The sequence below is a fragment of the Branchiostoma belcheri genome, unplaced genomic scaffold, assembly GCF_001625305.1.
Source record: "Branchiostoma belcheri isolate BF01 breed outbred unplaced genomic scaffold, Haploidv18h27 scaffold3, whole genome shotgun sequence".
Lineage (NCBI taxonomy): Eukaryota > Metazoa > Chordata > Leptocardii > Amphioxiformes > Branchiostomatidae > Branchiostoma > Branchiostoma belcheri.
This window is the reverse complement of record NW_017803909.1, coordinates 661,426-681,662: the sequence shown is the minus strand read 5'-3', so window position 1 is coordinate 681,662 and position 20,237 is coordinate 661,426. Positions and strand designations below refer to the sequence as shown.

Below are 20,237 nucleotides of genomic sequence, written 5' to 3'. Positions count from 1 at the left end.
CGCCCCCCCCCCCAGGTTCAATTAACAACCTCCAGTTCAATTAATCTACTTTGTTAGTTTATTTGGGTTAAATCCTATGCAAAATTCCCCAGAGAGTGTTGATTAAACCCAAGAGCCAGCCAAGCTCACGAGAGACAGTTAACCAGGTTAATGATGCAAGGCTATGAAACTTTGAATTGATGAGACACAGGATTAGAGATGTTAGGTTCTTACAGACTGACTGAAACTGTTCTAGGCACCGTGTGAAGCTGAAGCTCAGTGTGCAGAACTGGCGAAGAAGGGGAAGGTGTACGCCGCCGGGACAGAGGACATGGACGTGCTGACCTTCGGCACAAACATCATGCTCAGACATCTCACCTTCTCAGAGGCCAGGTGTGGCGCTGTTTCCAGCTGGGACATAGCAATAATTAAGGGGGCAGTCAGGAATAGCTTTGTTGTTTTAAATAGTTTACTGAAAGGAAAAATTAAAGGGGAGTCAGTCAAGGACAGGATTGGTGAAACTTATTCTGTGTAGTGTGTCAATTAAGTGTCATATTTTCAGTTGATAAAGTGATATGCTAATCATTTGTTTTACCAAAAATGTATTTTCTCTACAGAAAGATGCCCATCAAGGAGTACTACTATGACAGGCTGCTGGCTGAGTTAGACCTCACTCAGGACCAGGTGAGAAACTTCTGCATGGGATACCAAATCTCCGTTTATTCCTAAGTAGAAGGTCCCAGTGCCTAAGGTATTTAATCGTAAATTGTACAAAATTGTGGAACAAAAGTTTTTATTAGACTCTTTATTAGAACTTGTCGTATGATTGATTTATTATGTATTGTTGTATTTATGTATTCCTTTATTATGTGTTGTAGTTCTATAATGACCTGTGTGTTGTGTGTTGTAGTTCTATAATGACCTGTGTGTTGTGTGCTGTAGTTCATTGACCTGTGTATCCTGCTGGGTTGTGACTACTGTGACTCCATCCGTGGGATCGGCCCCAAACGAGCCATCGAACTCATCCGGCAGCACAAGTCCATCGAGGAGATCCTCAAGCACATCGACACTAAGGTATGTTTTGAAAAGGAACAAAATTGAGCCTTTGAGAATTCTGTACCAAGTATAGTTTAGTAGCGTTTTATATCAGATCAAACTTAGGCTGTTACTAGAACATCTTTATGGCATGTTCTCTGACAAAAACTGTTCAGATTTTCACTGCCCATATACCTGTACTGTTTCCCAACAGAAGTTCCCAGTTCCTGAAGACTGGCCTTACGACCAGGCCAGGAGACTCTTCAAGGAGCCTGAAGTTACTCCAGCAGACCAGGTGGAGGTAGGAAGTCTTCTCACACCTTCATCATGTGCTGAGTTATGTTGATATGATCTGATTCATGGTTTTATTAAGTGTTGTTTTACACTCCTAGAGTGTGTATGTATGTAGAATGAAGAGCAGCATTAGCTTGCCTGTGTGCTATGTGTACTTGTGCTGTATGTGTGTATGACTTCATGTTTTGTACCCAGTTGAAGTGGACTGACCCAGATGAGGAGGGACTGGTGCAGTTTATGAGCAATGAGAAGGGATTCAGGTGGGGATAACACTTCTCTCCAGGTGTTTCCTTTCCTAGCAGTGTGTTTTACCTTAGTTTGTTCTTTATTCTTTAGAAAATTAGCATCATATTCATTGTACATGCTGTAACATTGTTGGTACATTTTTATTTGTAATGTAGTCTTCAACTGTTCAGAATTTCTTCATATGTTCATAGATCATCAATCTGAAACAATATTGTATGGTGTTAATGTTGATATTTTGATGTAGTCTTCGTTATAGACACTGTTAACTAGTCTCTACCTCTCCAGTGAGGATAGGATAAAGAATGGTGCAAAGAAGCTGAGGACTGCCCGCCACACCTCGACACAAGGTCGTCTCGACAGCTTTTTCAAGGTCATGTCTTCACCATCGGTCAAAAGGAAGGAGGTGAGTTGAGAGAGGGATGTTTGTCCTTTTTTTGAAAACTTTGTTGAATACATGTAATTTGTTTCTAAAGACAACAAGATGGATATGTGTTGTATTCAAATGAAGGGTTAGAATATATGACAATATATGACAATAAAGAATTGAAACTCAATTTATAAATGCTTGGGTTGGGAATAAATTGCACCAAGACGTATACGGAACGTGTACATGATTGAGCCTTTATGGAAACCGAAAGAAATTTCCTTCTGTTTTCCTTTTAATTCTGCAATCTTTCCCTACAGCCTCCAAAAGGTGCAAAAGGCTCTGCATCCAAGAAAGCCAAGATGAGTGGTGGGAAATTCAAGAAACCCAAGTAGAAATACTGGAGCTCCTGATCTTACAGATGAAGAACAACAATATTACAACATTCCTTGTGAAGATTTCAGTCCTGTCTGTCTGTCTATCCTTATTATACTTTCTAGACTTCAGTCAAGATCAGAACAGACATACACATGTAAACAGCCAATTATGAATTGACTCTTCTTTTATCAAAACACAACCTTAGAAATACATACATTGTACTTAAAAACTGTTGATGTCATCCCTGTATAGATAGAACTCATCATGACACAAATCTGTAACAAGCATCAAACTGTGAAATTTAAAAGGCTAATACTAGTAACATGAATGTATAAGCAGCCCCTTATACTGGTGTATTTCATGTTGTACTGGAAAATTGTCATCAGAGAGCTATGAACATTTTAATAAAGTTTTCCCAGTTGTCAACATGAACTAAGGATGTTTGACACTGTGTATACATCCTGCTGTCCTATTTTTATTCCTGGTACATTGAATTGAAGCTACCTGGATACAGAAATCAAGAAAATAATGGAGAAAATGCCTAGATGGTTCTGACCACCACCATCAAGTGACTGGTATAATCTGTCAGCCTTTCTGACACGTGTCAATGTAGTTGTTCCCAGGGAAGGATGCCCTGATGCGGCGCTTGTGAAGAGGCTGGATGGGTCTGTAGTTGTCCAGGATGTGAGCGCTCACTCGTCTCTCTGTGGCGGGATCCTGGTCTATGTTAGGGTCCTCCTCTCGTGGGTAGGACTTCAGACTCCTCAGTACCTCCAGCTGGGAGTGTAGAACGAGTTATAACATTCATCAGGTTGGTGAATGATTTTCACAACCACTTGTTAATGTTTAACAAGAAATGTCAGGTCTTGTTAAACGAGAGTGGTTGTGAATAAATTTTGCTATTCACGTCCAAACTTTGGTCAGCTGTATACTGATACATAAGAAAGTATTGGAATAATTGCTGTGTTTATAACCACATGTAATGCATATTTGTCAACAGCTTTGCATTGGTATAGCTAGCCTTTGTTATACACAGAAGTGAAGGTAGAAGTACTTTTTTGAGGTACTGTCCATTATATTGTTTCATTGACTGTGAGGATGTAAGACAACTTAGAAGAGAGGGCAGACATTTTTGAGCTAAGATACAGTGCTGTACTCTTACCTGTTGGTGAGAGACCTTAAGGGTGTTCTTATAGATGATCCAGATGACACATTCCTGGTAGCCACCTGTTGTAAGTGACCCTGGGTAGGACCAGTACTTCTGGTGGTCTGGGAAAGAAGTACATGTATATAGTAGTTGGTAATGGGAGGGTATAGTTTGTTTTTAGGACACAGCAGAGAGCAGGTATACGTTTGAGGCGTGTGATGATGTTTTTTTTTTTTAAACTGGGACTTGTCTCATAAACAACATCAAGACAAACACTTCGGATTGTATGATGAATTTTTAAAGACCGCTACACGTGGTTATGGTTTTACAGATTGATCAAACATGTCCTCTTACCTTCTGGAATGAGGCATTGTGGGTTGAAGTTGTCATCAAGTTCATGACTGTCGCCCTAGAACACCAACAAACCAGAGACCATATGAAAAAGGGCAAACCAACAACTTTTATATGAAGGTTTTTCTGTGGCTGGGTTGAATTGGACTGGGTTGAATCTAGCTGAAGTCATATAAGAGCGGCGCAGGACAGAGTTAAATGGAGGAGGATAGTGGATCAAGTCATGGTGCCCCAACGACCTTCAACGAGGTCAAGAGATAGATGAGGTGAGATGAAAGGGGGTGGAGACAGTACGTGATTTTTAGTTAGCCTAAGAACCAACTCACCTTGTAACTGACGTTGTCCAGCATATCTGTGATGGTTTGGAAACTTTCATGACCTTCATCTGAGAGCTGCAGAGGTAGGATGTTAGGAGTGGCCAGTTATATCTCTACAATCAGGAATATGCCACTGAAGACTGAGTTAGCCTGTGATTTTGTTCACCGGATGAAATTTCAAGATGGTCATGTTTTATACTGATTTGTGATAGCAATATAGTCTTTGAGGCAATATACAGGATCGCACAGATAGCATCTATTGTTGCAGGTTTTGAACAGCACCAGTGTTTCGTTTAACTTTAAGGTCGTATTTGCGTATTGAAGGATGACATCCCGTCTATGATTTTCAAACATGTAGGAAAATATATCGTCTGCAACGGGCCAAAATTCTGATGCGACTAAACATCCATAACGAAAACTGTGACAATCCGGTGTCGCAACCGCAGTACGCAATGCCAGCGTGATTTACATGTACTTCTATTCCATAATGGTGGCAGAAGTGCCTGTTACCTGAAGAAATACTCCGAGTACGGCCAGCCCGTCACGTTTGGTCAGCGCTTGTTCAAAAGAAGGGTACTTGGTGTTCATATGTACCAGATGTACCTGGAATACATAACACAGACGCTTTATTTGCAATACCTCTAACCCGATTCGCTCAAATCGTATTCACCTAGGCTACTTTTCAAATGTAGCCCTACTTATGCGCCGTGTGCACTTTTGATGCTACTTAATCCAATACATTTAACCCGATTTACTAAAAGTGTATCACCCTCGGCTATTTTTCAAATATAGCCCTACTTGTGCGTCGTGTGTATTCTTAATGCTACTTTGAGGGACATTTCCATAATCTGATAGACTGACAACCAGTCGCGCGTGCCCATTATAATGATTGTAGAACGAATCGCCATGATACAGGTGACATTTTATTTTATCCTTCCAAGGAGCTTGAACTATACGATCTTGATCCCACGGGTTGAAAACAAGACACGAGCGTACATTGTCACTACTCGGCCTTTAATTTTAAAATGTAATATATATTTGCGTTATAGCCTAGCTCACAATTAATTTCTTCATTCAGATTTTCAGTCAATTCTTAGTGTTGCAAGCAAGTTTGGCTACCTCTCCCTGGTAGACTTGGCCGTCCACCGTGTGCTCAGACCCTTGGTCGTCCTTGCCGCCCCAGTGCGCATGGATCTGTAGCAGCTTGTAATCTTCGTGCAGTGGGCCTCCGCTTATTTTTGGCACGTCTTCTGGTGTACAGTGTACAAAAAACAATTTTACACGCTGTTTAGTTGGATCGAATGGGAAGAAATTTCGGCGCGTATCTGCTGGAAATATATTTCTTATCAATGAAAAATATAACGATAAAAGTACGCGTACTAGTGTGCTTTTTGAGACATACCTTTTCTATCACTATCGCCAGTGATCTGGCCCGGTAGAGAGGTAGAGAGAGACTCGTGTTCCTGGCGCATCTCTATCTTAAAGGTGTGTCCATCGTTCACTATCCTCCTGGCGCAGCCGGGTCGGTAGTTCTGCAGGGTGAGAGGATGGGACAACAGGTGGGAGTCACAGTACACCACCAGCGGGTCCACCGTGTCGATGTTAACGGGAGACTGCGTGGTCCCGGGGTGTCGAGAAGCCGATTTCGCCGGGAGACTGACGTTTTTCTCCCGCACGGAGGAACATGAGCAGCCCATACTGCTGTTCGGGCTGTGTGACTGTCTTAAAAAACCGTTAACTAGTCGTCCGGTACTTGTGTGCCACGCTTGCTAGTACTGATGGTCGTTCTCAATATTTTAAATCAACGTTGGCTTGAGTCCTGTCTGGCTCCATATAGCCTACAGTTTCACCGCCTCCGTGAGTGCAGCCGGTCCAGAACGACCTGGCAGCTTGCTGTTGTCGGGAGCGTTGTCCTGCCAACCGACTCTAACAAATCGAGGAAACGCCCGCGTACGTCTCTCCGTCAGATTTCTCCGGCCAGTAAGCGGTATGTAACCTTATTAGCTTTCCCAGCTGACGTCCGATGAATGATTGTAGTGGTCACACTTTAACCATGTTGTCTAGGTGGACAAGTTTGACTTCGAAATGCAATTAAGACATTGCCCGATCTGTCTGTATGTTTACGTAAGATATTGATCAGTTACGTTCTTGCGTCATGGTATAGTGATGTGTTCGGCGACTGCCAGGTTGGTAAACCGTATGCAATTTATTCACCCAGTTAGATGTTTGCTTAGTTTATTTGTACGCAGCGTTACTCAATAAAGTTGACATATATCCATGCAATATTCTGTGCCAAAATGTCTTACAGGTGTGCCTGTTCAAACCGGTGTCATTTTTGTTGTTCAGGTTTACAGTTTCCACTCGTCACTCAAGCGACTTTCTAATTACAAAAGCTTCAGTAGAAGCAGTGGTCACCTGTACACATACAACGTACTCAGATGGGGCACGGATATCCTGATTGCGACCGGTACCGCAGTGGGGTAGGTTTTGCGATGATTTTCTTGATCTGATACAATGGAGACCTCTTTCTATACTCTTGTGGTGATTTTGGAAGCAGTAGCGAGCAGCAAGCAGCGGTCTTCATGGCCTGACGTATGTAGACTTGTAAAATTGTGCTACACTCACGCACTGCACAATACCCTACAATGCCAAAGCTTTCATTTTGCTCCCACTTAAATTTAAGATCATACGGGAAATTGCTACACCACAAATCACAGATTGATCAAGCAGCTTGACATAAAGTCATTTGATATTGTATATTGCAGAGCCATCAGTATTTAGCAATCAGACGTAATTCTACAGAACATGAAATTATGTGCCCCTTCTTATTTACATAGCTGTAATTTGTAAAACGGAGCGTACCGTGCCTTGAGCCAGTCTTCAGATCTTGTCTTCTACATTCTGTAACACTTTCTAATTAAGGACATCGTGTCTTGGCATGATATAAATATATATAGATGGAAGTTAAATTCTGAAACCAGAGCGCGTGTTGGAAAACGGATGGTAGAATACAAATTACTAGTACATACATTTTGTAGTATGTATGATGTCATAGCAAAATACGATTTAGGTGTACACACTGAAATATGTACTGTAAACAACGATACAAAAAGCCTATACATGTCGCTGTATCCAGAGCATGGAGAATATACTTTCAGTAGCTTAGAGTGTCATTTGTGACGGAAAATACGGTGACAAAAAGTTGATCGATCATCGCAAAGGTAGAAAAGAAGTATGCATGGCTCTGACATCCCGCAAGGTGGGGTTCCTTGTTAGCCCATCTGGCTGAGAGCGTAGCTCGCGGCGCCCACGCCGGCGAACATGGCTCCCCACGCCCAGTTCGGGACCATCTCCGCGATACGGGAACCGAAGCCCTCCGTGAAGTTAGCCCGGACCTTCCTGCCGTTCAGAGGCTGCGGAGGGCGGTAGTTGTTGTACATCGGGGCCTCTCCGCTAGGGGTGTCCCATAGCAGGTTCCTCAGAGCAGCAATCTGACACAAAGGAAAAGCACGACATTTATTCATTTAGTTCATCACTTCGACCTCTATTTTTAAATGCTCTGAAAACTATTTAAAACTAGGGTGTCACCACATATGTACATCTACACAGAAGTTCGTATGTATCTCTATAGATGATTAAAGTTGATGGCTGCTAAATTTCGTACTTGAAAAATTGAACCCCAGAACATGTACCTGTTCCACAGAAACCTCGATAGGGTCCTTCATGACGATCCAGGTGACACTTTCGTACAGAGGAGGTGTGGTCAGGGAACCGGGGTACGTCCAGTAGTCACGGTGAGCTAGGAACAACACACAACACAGGGTAGGTGGGGCTCATCTTGATGTTTTTTTTCTTTTGCAACAGTGCCTTTTTTCTTTGATCATATATTCAAACAGGTGGGACTCATCTTAATGTTTTCCCTTTACAACAGCTCCTTGGTTATACTTTCAGCTTTGATAATATTCAAACTCCTGTGTGGGTTGTTATTGCAATGTTGCGTAGTATGACACAACAGTATGTGCCAAACTTTAAATTTGTAACGCACTGGTTCCAATATTTTATGTCTTGCCATTCACGCATATGAAACAAGGACAAACTTTGAAGATTCCAATAAGTATCAGGTTTATGATACGCATTTTGAAGCAGACTAAGAACTTATATCTACCTGGCAAAAGAGTTGTAGGGTCGAACCTGAACTCGATGTCCACTTTCCTTCCCTGACAAAGGAACAAGAAAAGGTTTTATGAATTGGGGCCTTGTCATTCCACATGGTAACGAAAAGCGAGATAAGTGTACGTGTATAGAGAACTAGATCTATTGCTTAGGCAGGTAAGGCCTAGGAAAAAATGTTGTGTTTCCTGTTTCGGTCCGCGCTTTTTGTCTACGCTTAAAAGTTTCATGTTAAGATTTGTAAATCCACTAAAAAGTCAAAGAGGATGAATCTCACCTTGTGTGGAATTTTCAGGAACAGGTCTTCGATCCTCGCGAAGCCTGGATGGTCATGTCCCCTCTGTTGACATGTCGAGGAAAAGGACGGCATTTAGCTGAAGTAGTGTTGTCCTGATGCTCTCAAATAGATTCATGTCCCCAGTGTTGTGCCCAATGAATGTTGTGAAGGTTCGACCTTTTTCTCGCGTATGTAATGCTGATGTTTTCAGGACTTTTTAGTAACACTGTAGACTAGTAGTACAAACGCAGTTCTCCATATTCAAAGAGGACGTGCATTCCCCAACACAGGGAGCATGCAATGGCCAGCAAGCCGAGGGTTCAGTGATACATGATTGTTAACACAGATTTCGTCAATGCTCGGCGACCTGAACGATAAGTGAATGTTTCCAAATTGAATTCGAATCCGACTCCCGGAACATAAATCGAAGTTACAGTTTAAACTTCCCTGAAACAGTACACGTTCTTTCATTCTCTGAGGCCTATAGTATATAGCTGTAACTAACGCCTCTACTACTGACCTTCAAGAAGACAGCGATCACAGCCAGTCCATCAGGCTCTTTCATAGCCTCAGAGACGCTCTTGTACTTAATGTTCCAGTGCACCAGATGAAGCTGGGAATAAGGTTATAAAAATGTATATTGCTTTCTGGCAATTTACTTGTGTATAGACTTGTTTGAAAAATAGTCACCCACATTGGAACGGTGGTATATGCTAGGCTCTACCAGGCTCCGGAAAGCGGACCATCTTTCCTGGCATATCATAGTCTATTTTGTCAACTTCTACTTTTTCAGCCACTTCCTGGAGCCTGGTAGAGGCTATGGTGTATGTATTAATACTTATGAGTACTTATCAGTACTTATTCTGAACATGTGGTTTGTGCTTACGTAATTCGTCCTAACCACAGACGAGTATTTACACCAAATTTGAAGATTTGGAAATCGTTTGCACACCGACCTCTGCGGGGTAGGTTTTTCCGTCCACAGTGTGTTCAGACCCCTCAGTCTTAAGGTAAGGGCCCCAGTGACCGTGGAACTGGAGAAGCTCGTAAGTGCCGTTCAAAGGACCGCCACTGAGCTCTGTGGTGCAGTGGGAAATGTACCGTTTCAGGATATATTTTCAACGGGAAACGCCAAAGCACAGTAGTAGTCGTTACACGTTTATGTAACGTTACAGGTTAATTTAAAAAGAAGCTTGGTGATTAACTGTAATGATAGACAGCTAGGACATACACGCTTCAAACTCAGATTCACTCCACACAGGATGTCGTAAGTAGTTCCTCTCATTAGCATAGGTGCCTGTTTCTCAACCCTCTAACTGCTCTTGGTCCCCTACAAAATTGAAGCGCGCTGTGAATAGTCAGCTAATGGATAGTCACATTACTAGTTCATTCCCACAGAATACCATCGAACTCAAATTCCATTGTAGACTTCAGAAATACACAAATTATGTAACGTTTCTCACCAGTTCCTGCCCCAGACACGTTGACTTGGAAGGAGTTTCCCGTGTTAGTGACGCTGTCGCAGCAGTTGTTGTTGTAGACCGCCTTCAGGGGCGTCTTTGACAGCGTCTTGTCATAGACGGTTTTCTCCGTGACGATGTTGATCGGAGACTGACGCTCTCCGTTGGCCACCGGGTACTGCTCATGCCACTTGCTCGGCCCATCGGGAAGGTAGATATTGGCGACGCGGCCGCCACCGGTACCGGTACCGGGCTTCTTCGACATTTTGACAATCAAAACGCACTTCTAAGATTTTATATGACGATTTTGAACGGCACTTTACGGAGTGCCGATCTCTAGATTCGCGGAAATCCCCGAGAAGGTCGGAAAAACGAGGAAAAACGTCCAGTGCAGTGTTCGACACCAGATCGAAGCTTCGAATGACGTAATAGAGCGCGCGTTCGAGAATTCTTTGTTTCTTTTTGTCACCACAAAACTTTCGACGTCATCAGAAGCGTTTCAATTTTTCTTTGTGTCGACATAGAGGTAACTTGGAACGTCATGATATGCGCAACAAGAGTTGTTTGTTTGTTTTGACAATTGACTGATCCCGGATATCTATCACAATTAGAAGGTCAAACATTCTTTGTTTCTTTGTCCTGTCAATGTTACAGTTTGTTAAGTCATAACGTCATGTTAACATCGTGAAATGATGTTTGAAGATGGCCATCCAGTGTGCAGGACTAATGTTATAGGTTTGCATTGGTGCTACATCTACGTATCACCAAACTTCCATTCAAGTATACCAAACAAATAGTGAATAGTGCATTGTCGTAATCAGTTCGCGAACTTTTTAATCAGTAGTATGACATGAAGTCTGACTGTCACTTTGATTTTACGTTGGTTATATAACAGTTATATCGCAGAGTCATACTAGTATTGGTCTTCATAACTTGATATCATTTGCCAATTAACATAACTCAAACGCAGTATCAGGCCTATGGATGGTATGTGCCGGTCATTTCTATACCTATACATGACATACGTCTTTTGCATCTATATTATCTTCTAATAGATTTTATCCTTTCATATTAAGGACATAGACATCATGAGAAATTCTAGTGTTGCTCGTAGCCTGAGATACAACTGTTGCAAGTCGGTTAAATGATAAAAACACTATACAGCAATTGAAATGCAATAAGAAACGTAAACAAACACAATGATGGCATACAGCCGAACATGATGCAGAGTCATATACAGGAATGTGTAAATAGCATTCCTCGTCTCTTTGGTAAAATAAAGGTCACGGTTACATTACTTGGCAGTTAGTGGCTAAAGGTGTGTAACACGTAAACATAGCTATTCCGTGGCAAGAAATATTATAATGCTATAATTTGCTTATCTATAAAGATATGTTGAGGTAGAACAACAGCTGAGCGAATGTATGACTGCAACCAAAGGTAAAGGTAACACCCGCAAGGTGGCGTTTCTGAGTAGAACGTCACCAGCGTTTGGTCCGAATCATAGATATCGTAAAGATGGCGCCTACGCCGATGGCTAGGGCGCTCAACACCACGGCCGGGATTATGTCCTCCACAGTGGTTTCTTCTGTAAAAGAAGCCTTGACCAGCCTTCCTTGCAGAGGCTGCGGAGGTCGGTAGTTATTGCCCATCTGGCCCTCTCCGCTTGGGGTCTCCCATAGTAGGCTCCTGAGTGCAGCCAGCTGACATAAGGGAAAAGGGCACGATTAGATTAGTGGAAGTTTAGCTCCACACTTTGCTATCTGTTTAGACTATTCCTACCTTTGACAGGTGGAAAAAGAGTCAAGTTTCAAACTAGATTCTAAAGTTGGAAATGTGGGAATGAGGTATGTACTTAGCTTCAACATTGTGTGATTAGATAGGACAGCAAATGTTTCCAGTAAACGGTGCCGATTTTCGAAATTTGTCGTTTTCTACTTTTCTTGTCAATTTCTAAACCCTCCTTTTCTGTTTTCCCTTTCAGGATCCATCTAGAGTCCTACCCTTGTATGTGAATGGTGATGTAGTTGTCCAAACGTTGTTCATTACAGTGACTTTTGCACTTCAACAAACTTTGCCCAAGTACCTGTCCCGCAGAGACCTCCACAGGGTCCTTCATGACGATCCAGGTGACGCTCTCAAACAGAGGAGGTGTGGTCAGCGACCCGAGGTATGTCCAGTAGTTACGTTCAGCTATTCACAACACAAAATACCTGTAAGTACTGGTCACACTCATCTTCCTTTGTGTCCTTTCACCTTTGATATAATAGTTCATTCTTGTATTTCGTCTTATTCAATTATTTGAAAGAGATAGGGGTACAATATAATTTGGTGTGACGTCTTGTAAAACACAGTTTAAGACCTTGGAAAAGGACATATTTACCTGGCAGTAGACAGGCCGGGTCGAACTTGAACTTGAACTCCACCTTGTCCGTCTGTCAAGGAATTATTGAAAACATCTCAATAATATTTTTCAATGGTGAAGCACAAAACAACGATATAACCATGCATATCATATGAGGTAGCGATTCGGAGCCAATGTAATTGTCTGGTCTGAAAGTAAAGTGCTACAGTTATTGCATATTTATGCAAACAAAGTTTAAAAACAACGGACAAGGATCATATTGGTTTGTTACGTTGAAGGTTATAAGGCTAAATTCAATACAGATATAGAAACGTCGCTTGCTTCTATTTTGAAAACGGCAATAAGCTATTCAAAAGTCTGATAATGTCGATTCACGTAAAATAACGTACCTTACGGGGAACTTTAGAGAACATATCTGTTATTGGCTTGAAGCCTGAATGCTCCTTTCCCTCCTGCGCATTATGTTGAAAAGAACAAAGAAACGTTAGTTCACATATTGTTGATGTTTTTCATTGAAATATCATACAAGAGTAATCAACTTAGCTGACGGCTTTCGTAAAGTTTTCCAAATTGACCCTTCCTGACATAACCTAATTTACGTGCGTTTTACCAGCACTGGTCTGAGCGTTAATGATTAAAAAGTCTAACATTATTATTTTACCAAGTACGCAAACGGACTGGTCACCATACTGACCGTAAAGAAGATTCCGATCACAGCCAGGCCATCAGGTTTGTCCACGGCTTCTGTGACGTCCTTGTACTTTGTGTTCCAGTGTACTAGATGGAGCTGGAAAAGATTATAAAAAACATTTGCCACTTTACGTGTCTAAGAAATGAAATCTCTGAGAAATCTTTGGTAGTGAAATTATATTCGTGGTAACAGTGACATGCTTGTATACCGACCTCTGCAGGGTAGGTGACTCCGTCCACCGTGTGTTCAGACCCTTCGTTCCCGCCATGGCCCCAGTGAGCGTGGAACTGGACAAGTTTGTAGGTGCTGTCCAGGGGACCACCACTGATCTCTGTGGAGAAAATGTAAGGACAACGATCAGAGAAAGGATGGCGTCAGAGCATATGATCAGTAACACAGATCATGAAAGGATCAGTAGCGTTGATCATTCAGAAATTAAGCGAGCAGTCACTGAATTATCATTGAACCATCTCGAATCTATTTCGGCACTATCGGCAGCGATGTGAAGTACTCACCAGTTCCTGCCCCATCCACGGCGACCTGGAAGGAGGCTCCGGTGTTAGTGACACTCTGACAGCAGTTGTTGCTGTAGCTGATCTTCAGTGGGTTATCTGACAACGTCTGGTCGAACACGACTTGGTCTGTGACGATGTCTATGGGCGACTGACGCTGTCCCTTGGCTACCGGAAACTGCTCGTGCCACTTGCTCGGACCTGGGGTGCAGAATACAAACAGCATGATGGCACACGGATAGAAGCTTAGATTCTACACGGACATAGGACGGCACTGTGCAGTGTACTGATCTGTACTGCGCAATGCATTTGCAATTCATAAAATCTCATCGATAAGCTACAACCTGGAAAAAATCCAGTACAGTGACCGACTCACAAGTCACAAGGCATGACCGACATGACCAAATAAACATTACGTAAAAAGGTGTTCCTATTAATATTTTCAACGCTGAAGCAGCTTCACAGACTGACTTCCAGGACCTTCACGGACCCACAAAGCTCACCTTGACCATAGTAGTTCCACTCCGTGCAATGCCGAGACTCACTCTGATGTTTATCATTCATGGCAGGACGGGGGTCTGTCACCTCTATAAGGCTCTACGGAGCACAACTGAAATCTGAAGCCAAGAGAGGGCTCACATGGGTCAGTCCATGGTCAAACTAAACGCCCACCTTTAAGGCACCTTCCTGCACCTGGTTTTTTCCTATAATATGGAGTAGCAGGACATGGGATAACATAATATCTAGGTTTGTACTTAGCTGTTCCAGGGAAGGCTTCAACGTGTAACGGTCATGGACATAAAATTTCCTAACATCTCTAAGTCACCAGGAAGTCCTCCTTCAAGGTACAACACATGTAACCCCATAAGTTATAACGTTACGTTTCGTCAGAAATTCTACATGACCACACGACCTTAACACACTTATCATTGCCACCATCATCATGAACAATGGAATAAGAGATGATACTCGATACTATAACGGTAATCAGGACAGTCAAAAGGAGGTCAAACTCAGGTCACTCACATCCTAAGGGCCTAGTAAATTATGATTTACCGAGTCCCTCACCACGCCGAAATGCCCTCAGTGATCAGCATACTGACATATGGATGCAAATGTCGAACCGAAGAAGATCAGCTAATGTCTGTCTACCACGAATACATTCCTATGGGATCAGGTAAGGATTACAGCCCAGCGCTCACCAGAAGACTCTAAATTACAGAGCTAAATTCGTACACTACGCGGAAAGCGGGAAATCCTTCAGCTTAACCTTTAACCTATGACGTAGGACATCGTCACGCGGGAAGCGCTAAGGGAGACGTATTGTGACGTCATCACTGCACGGGGATAGCCCAGTAATTACCGTGATCACGGAGGGGATGATTCCATGTCAATGAAGATGGAGGGGAAATACATATACATTTTGTAGTTGTATTAAACTAACTACTGAAATATACCTGATAAAGGATAGGACGTGGATAAAACAAGCCATATTGACACCCGTGTTCAAACAGGAAGGTAAAATTACTAAAATGACAAATCAAAGATAAAATGATTACAAGGTAACAAAAACCTTGGGTAAATCCCTACACAATGATGAAGTTTCAAGATCAATTTTAGTAGCTGATAAACATCTGCATAACTTATGGGCTTCACAAATATTCCAGCGTTGCTGGGTCTCGTGAGCCTTTTCTAACTACTAGGCGAAACGTGACGTTAACCTTTAACGAACTGCAAATAACCGCATTCACGACTGACCTTGATAAATGCCCGATTTCTGTTGTTATCTACAATAACTGGCGCCTGCGGTACAAAGAGGCAATGGTTATAAACTTCCACGAGATGTTATTCAGCAGTGTTCTTAATTACTTGGTACGCTTGTAAAGCTATTTCAGTCCCAGATCAATATTATGGTGCACGTCATTGGCAATGAAGAGTATTGTGATAACTATAGTTCAGAAATTTTATCTAGATTTAAAACCTCTTCGATTCAACGTTAGGATCGATGCAATGCAAGGATGGCCATGTGTATTAGGTAGCCTCTGAAACCCAAGCTCCGGGGGGCTCCCTACATAGCCGGCTGGATGTTGGGCGGCCGGCAAAAGCGATTTAATCAGGCTAGCCACTAGGAGTGTAGGCCTCTGGAGTCAGTAGCCTCCATTCACTCTGGTTAAAACTCTAACACGACAACCGTTGAGAACAAACAAGCAAAAAAAAAAAAAAAAAAAAAAAAAAAACACACACGATAGCATCAGTACTAGTTTTCTGTCCACACCGCAAACGGCACCAAATATGAAGTCTATTTGACACAGGTAAACGAAAATACCTTAAGCTTGATTTATTTGCTTTGCTTTATTTGGCGTGGCAAATCTACAATGTTTGCATACCTTATCTTTTCTTTATCACTATTGTGTAATGTTCTGTGCAGCATTATAATTAAAAGCTGGGGACTAATTTGATATGTATTCCGACGTCTACCCGTCGCAGCCGCTCGGCGGTCAATACAAAGTCATCTGCCATCTAGCACCATGTGACGGCATGTAGAATATGTCAGGGATGGGAGCTGTTATTATAATTGTTGCCGTAACCTACATGTAACCTTACCGGGCTGCCATGGCGAATATTTGGGCACAGATCTATCATCGTGCTCAAATGACGGTGTAACATAGATGGACCCGTTAGCAGCTGCGCCGTATTTTCACCTCTGCATGATTCCCAATATCGAATTAAAGTATCACATATTCTTCTTATACTTTTTCAGGAGTGAGGGCTAGCCACACACGAGTGTTGAACACAGGCATTATCAATCGGAATAATATCAATATTAAAATGTATCATAAAAGAACCAGATGACTTGAACGGCACTATAGATTTGTGATATCTTCTCTGTGATAAAACAATAATATCGTCTACAAGAATAAAAATTTTAAGATATTCAGAACTTGATGATGCGGACAATTATTTTTAGACGATAGACACTCCTCGCCAAAAATTGCAACTGCAACCGATAAATATCTGGGATGGTCTGTCTGAACATCTGAATTTATTATCCCTAGCTGCCTGTACATCTTATCCCTTGGTCAAGTCTATGTCTATATATGTATGTGTCTGTGCAGCGACGTACACATTCCGTTGTCCAAATCAAAGCTCTGAAAGAGACCATAATAGTAAAAAATAATAATGAAAGTCAGTTCTTCATAGATTCAGTGTTATGTTTTAGAGCAGGTGTTTAGTTAGAGAGGTTGGAAATCTTGGCTTAGCTGTTGGTGGGTCGAAGGTCTGTGATTACGTATGGCAGACATGTGCCGCGTGGGATTCGGATATAAATTGCTTTCTATAGCAATTTATTATCCATTTATAACCCGCCTTATCGGATAATCTGTCTCAGAAAGATCACCATACAAACCGAAGTGCCTGTGCGAATGGTCTTCTCTCTAAACAATTTGGTTAGATTTAAGGCTGTATTTAAACCGCTTTCTCGGTGGACATGCGAACGAGGAATACACGACTCTTGTGTCTCTTGTGTGTAATGTTGGCGCCTGTCACGTATACCCTATGTCTGGGCATGTCAAGAAGCACTGTCTCAACAACCCCCTGTGTGTGTTTCTAAATTTGAAAACAACACTTGTTACAGTTTTATCGTGTCTGATGAGATGAACAGCCCAGCAGGGCACTTCCACTAACAGCGTGGAATCGATTATCGATCTTCACGTGCAGCTAAATCGGGAGATAACGGCCACATGGGGCTCTGAAAACCCAAATTAAGGTTTGTCCTGACTCAGGTCATTGTTTAGTACACTGCGGACGAGGGATGAGTGACAGTGTAATCTTAAAGAAGATCATACGGTGGCAAGGCAGTATTCTTCGGTGGCTAATGGACACCGCCTATGCATACTGCCTTGCTGTCGTATGATCTGCTTGGGGATTACACTGTTCATCAGCCTAGGCGTCTGTGTGTATCAAAATGAAAAGACATCTAGAATAAGTTGTTCATGTGTAGTCATGTATGCCAATATCACCAATATACCATTTACATTGCTCTACTTATATGAGGCTCCCAGACAGACATTCAGTATTCATTCCCATACCCAAAGACGTGTTGGAGTCGTATCGATCAAAACCTTCAGCCTTTCTTATAAAAGAATGTGTATATATGCATACAGAAGAGGACCCATTGTTAGGCAAGTATCCAGATACAGGTCGTCTGTAGAGGGGGATTCTAAATGTAAAGATATTTTCAAACCGTCACGAAGAAAATCATGTTGTCAGTCGGTCGTGCTTTGTTGACTATAGAGTCAGACATTCCTCCACAGTGATAGAAAGATGGCATCCATTTTGGCAACGCGATACTCTTGTAATTCTCGCCTTCCAGTGCAATTTGCGGTGTACGAAATTAGATTCGCTTCAGCCATGCACGTACTAAATACGTGAACGTAAGGACAGCATGTTGGGAGAAAAAGCAGCATCACACACTGCCCCAACATAGGCCCCGCGCACTGTCCACATTACTATCAGGCTATGCATATTGGTGAATAACGTTAGGACGTCCTCAAGCAAGGTTATTGTGACCCTTTTTGATACGGCCGCTGGTTTATTATTGTAAGCGTGACCCACTTGCTGTAGATATGTATAGGCAATAAGGTTTGAAACTCTTTGGTATACTGAAGCCAGTAGCACTCTACCGGCGAAAGAACCATATTTAAAGCTTGGTTGATGCTGGGTCATAAAGCAGTTGGCCCGTTACCTGTACGCAAACGACGCTATACTTAAAACAAACACTTAAGGTCTCTAAGCATCTGGTTGTAGCAAACATGGCCCGCATACGGAATGGAAGATACATATGCCAATGAAAATAGGACAACACGTTACCATTCTGTTGGCCGTACCCCCACGCTGGGTTCTTGCCCGACATGACGACGTCGACCTTGGTGCTCGCGACTTGCTGTGAACACCTGATGTCCAGGTGGTTATCGTTATTCACAGCTGCTGACGTTCCGGATTTCAGGTGTCTGACGTTCCGGATTTCAGGTGTCTGCTAAGCTCACTGAATACTTTGGTACTTTATGAGCAGGGGCAGCTGATTTTGCTCGATAGCAGTGTATAATATGTGTGCAGCCTGCCTCTCCAACCACTGCTGCAGCCACACACCGGCTCAGTGCGTGCTTGACAAGAACTGATGATGACCCAGTTTATGGTCATGGAAAGTCGTGACGACGGTACCATTTCTACTTGGGGGTCGGCAGGATCTACAGAGCGATTCGATCTTTATATGGCGTTTACTATGATGCAGTTGTACGTTATTCCGCCAAGTGGCGCTTTCGGGACGTAATAGCACATGTATATCACAGTGGTTCTGCAAAGTTAATTAAGGATTATGTACCTTATCAAGAAGAAAGATGGCATAGAGTACATGTTGTGAGCATATAAATTTTAATCTGTTGTCAACCAAAATGTTTTGCTCTCCCAGGTGCATGAGATAGGACATTTGGAATGTTGTCTGTCATATCTGATTTAGTGTAAGGTAATGTGTCCAGAGCAGGGTTACAGTATTGTGTTTGTAGAAGCTTTAGCATGCAACAAGTAAGTTTTTGATGACAATAACTATGATGACACCCTTTAAAACATGATTATCATATGCTTTGCACCAAATACATGAAATTTAGATTCACCACAAAGCAACAGCCATTTTGCACCTGACAACACACGTGACACCTCTAACAAACACCGTTAACACTCTTTCAAACGATGTTATCTTTGCAGAAAATAAGATACTTAGGTCACCCTTAGTATCATGAATGTCTGACATGTATGCTCCAATCATATTCACACTCCTGTTATGTAGCAGGTAGAGAATAATACTGAGCTAGGAACGCAGATTATGAAATACTTCCAAAATGACCTTCACCAAAGATAAATGTGAAACCCTGTATTAAAGGTGGCGCTCCTGTTGTAAAAAATAATTCTGTTTGTGTTTGAACTTGGCCACACTCTAGGAGTGACCCACAGTGTGTTCAAACTGCGGAACAGACTGCCCCGGCCTGTCCTGGGTTGTTCCTCCTGGTTAGGTGGACCTGACCACCCTGCCGTGCAGAGGCTGAGGGGGTCGGTAGTTGTTGAACATCTGGCCCTCTCCGCTAGGGGTCTCCCATAGTAGGTTCCTCAGAGCAGCCAGCTAAAGCAAGGGAAAGGGCACGGTGTCATTTACTGCAACTTGTTCCCCTACACACACACAAAAACAAAGCCAGATCTTCCCTAGTCAACCCCCAAGATAGATGGTGAATAGAACATCAACAGTCCTGATATTGTTACTGGTGGACTTTCCCACTTTGGCAACAAATTTGCAAAGTCAAGCCCAAGTACCTGTTCTGAAGACACCTCTACAGGGTCCTTCATGACGATCCAGGTGACGCTCTCAAACAGAGGAGGTGTGGTCAGTGACCCGAGGTATGTCCAGTAGTTACGCTGAGCTGTGTATGATACAATACATGGCACGGGTCAAACAAATCTTCAGATAAAAGCATGGGTCTCCCCACCATATAGCTTCTTCCTGCACGTACCCCTTTACAGAATCTATAGCAGTGGGATGTGAAAAATTTGTGTGTGTGTGTGTGTGTGTGTGTGTGTGTGTGTGGTGTGTGTGTGTGTCGTCTA

The 20,237-nt window shown here is 42.6% G+C and overlaps 4 protein-coding genes across 8 annotated transcripts in view; 1 reads left to right on the top strand and 3 right to left on the bottom strand.

The window, feature by feature from the left end:
- LOC109473523 (flap endonuclease 1) overlaps window positions 1–2,753 on the top strand; it is a 5,015-nt gene extending 2,262 nt beyond the window's left edge. Inside the window, exons 6-12 of the mRNA XM_019773401.1 lie at window positions 236–372; window positions 597–663; window positions 922–1,053; window positions 1,229–1,315; window positions 1,504–1,568; window positions 1,840–1,957; window positions 2,239–2,753. Coding sequence (XP_019628960.1) covers window positions 236–372; window positions 597–663; window positions 922–1,053; window positions 1,229–1,315; window positions 1,504–1,568; window positions 1,840–1,957; window positions 2,239–2,313 — 681 coding nt within the window. The 3' untranslated portion in view covers window positions 2,314–2,753. The remainder of the gene's footprint in view (window positions 1–235; window positions 373–596; window positions 664–921; window positions 1,054–1,228; window positions 1,316–1,503; window positions 1,569–1,839; window positions 1,958–2,238) is intronic.
- A 115-nt stretch (window positions 2,754–2,868) lies between these two features.
- On the bottom strand, window positions 2,869–10,449 carry LOC109473311. The gene is made up of 15 exons (XM_019773182.1): window positions 10,022–10,449; window positions 9,515–9,636; window positions 9,079–9,171; window positions 8,559–8,621; window positions 8,277–8,328; window positions 7,804–7,910; window positions 7,389–7,602; window positions 6,418–6,425; window positions 5,514–5,643; window positions 5,231–5,361; window positions 4,622–4,714; window positions 4,121–4,186; window positions 3,798–3,852; window positions 3,459–3,565; window positions 2,869–3,073 (listed from the first exon to the last, which is right to left on the bottom strand). The coding sequence occupies exons 1-15, from the start codon at window positions 10,281–10,283 to the stop codon at window positions 2,882–2,884; spliced, it is 1,695 nt and encodes a 564-aa protein (XP_019628741.1). The 5' UTR covers window positions 10,284–10,449; the 3' UTR covers window positions 2,869–2,881.
- A 649-nt stretch (window positions 10,450–11,098) lies between these two features.
- On the bottom strand, window positions 11,099–18,809 carry LOC109473537 (carbonic anhydrase 7-like). 2 transcript variants are annotated; one of them, XM_019773422.1, is made up of 8 exons: window positions 18,456–18,809; window positions 13,590–13,787; window positions 13,287–13,405; window positions 13,078–13,170; window positions 12,773–12,835; window positions 12,402–12,453; window positions 12,105–12,211; window positions 11,099–11,721 (listed from the first exon to the last, which is right to left on the bottom strand). In XM_019773422.1, exons 1-8 carry the CDS (start codon window positions 18,496–18,498, stop codon window positions 11,500–11,502), a joined length of 897 nt encoding a protein of 298 aa, XP_019628981.1. In that variant the 5' UTR covers window positions 18,499–18,809; the 3' UTR covers window positions 11,099–11,499. The 2 variants fall into 2 exon arrangements, with proteins under 2 accessions (XP_019628981.1, XP_019628980.1); XM_019773421.1 differs by lacking the exon at window positions 18,456–18,809 and adding an exon at window positions 14,090–14,195.
- Window positions 18,810–19,060: 251 nt separating this feature from the next.
- The window catches only part of LOC109473539 (carbonic anhydrase 2-like), an 8,423-nt gene continuing 7,246 nt past the window's right edge, over window positions 19,061–20,237 (bottom strand). For all 4 annotated transcript variants that reach the window (XM_019773427.1, XM_019773428.1, XM_019773425.1 and 1 more), the window contains 2 exons: window positions 19,947–20,053; window positions 19,061–19,758 (listed from right to left, as the gene is read on the bottom strand). In XM_019773427.1, the coding sequence (XP_019628986.1) occupies window positions 19,648–19,758; window positions 19,947–20,053 (218 nt within the window). In that variant the 3' untranslated portion in view covers window positions 19,061–19,647. The remainder of the gene's footprint in view (window positions 19,759–19,946; window positions 20,054–20,237) is intronic.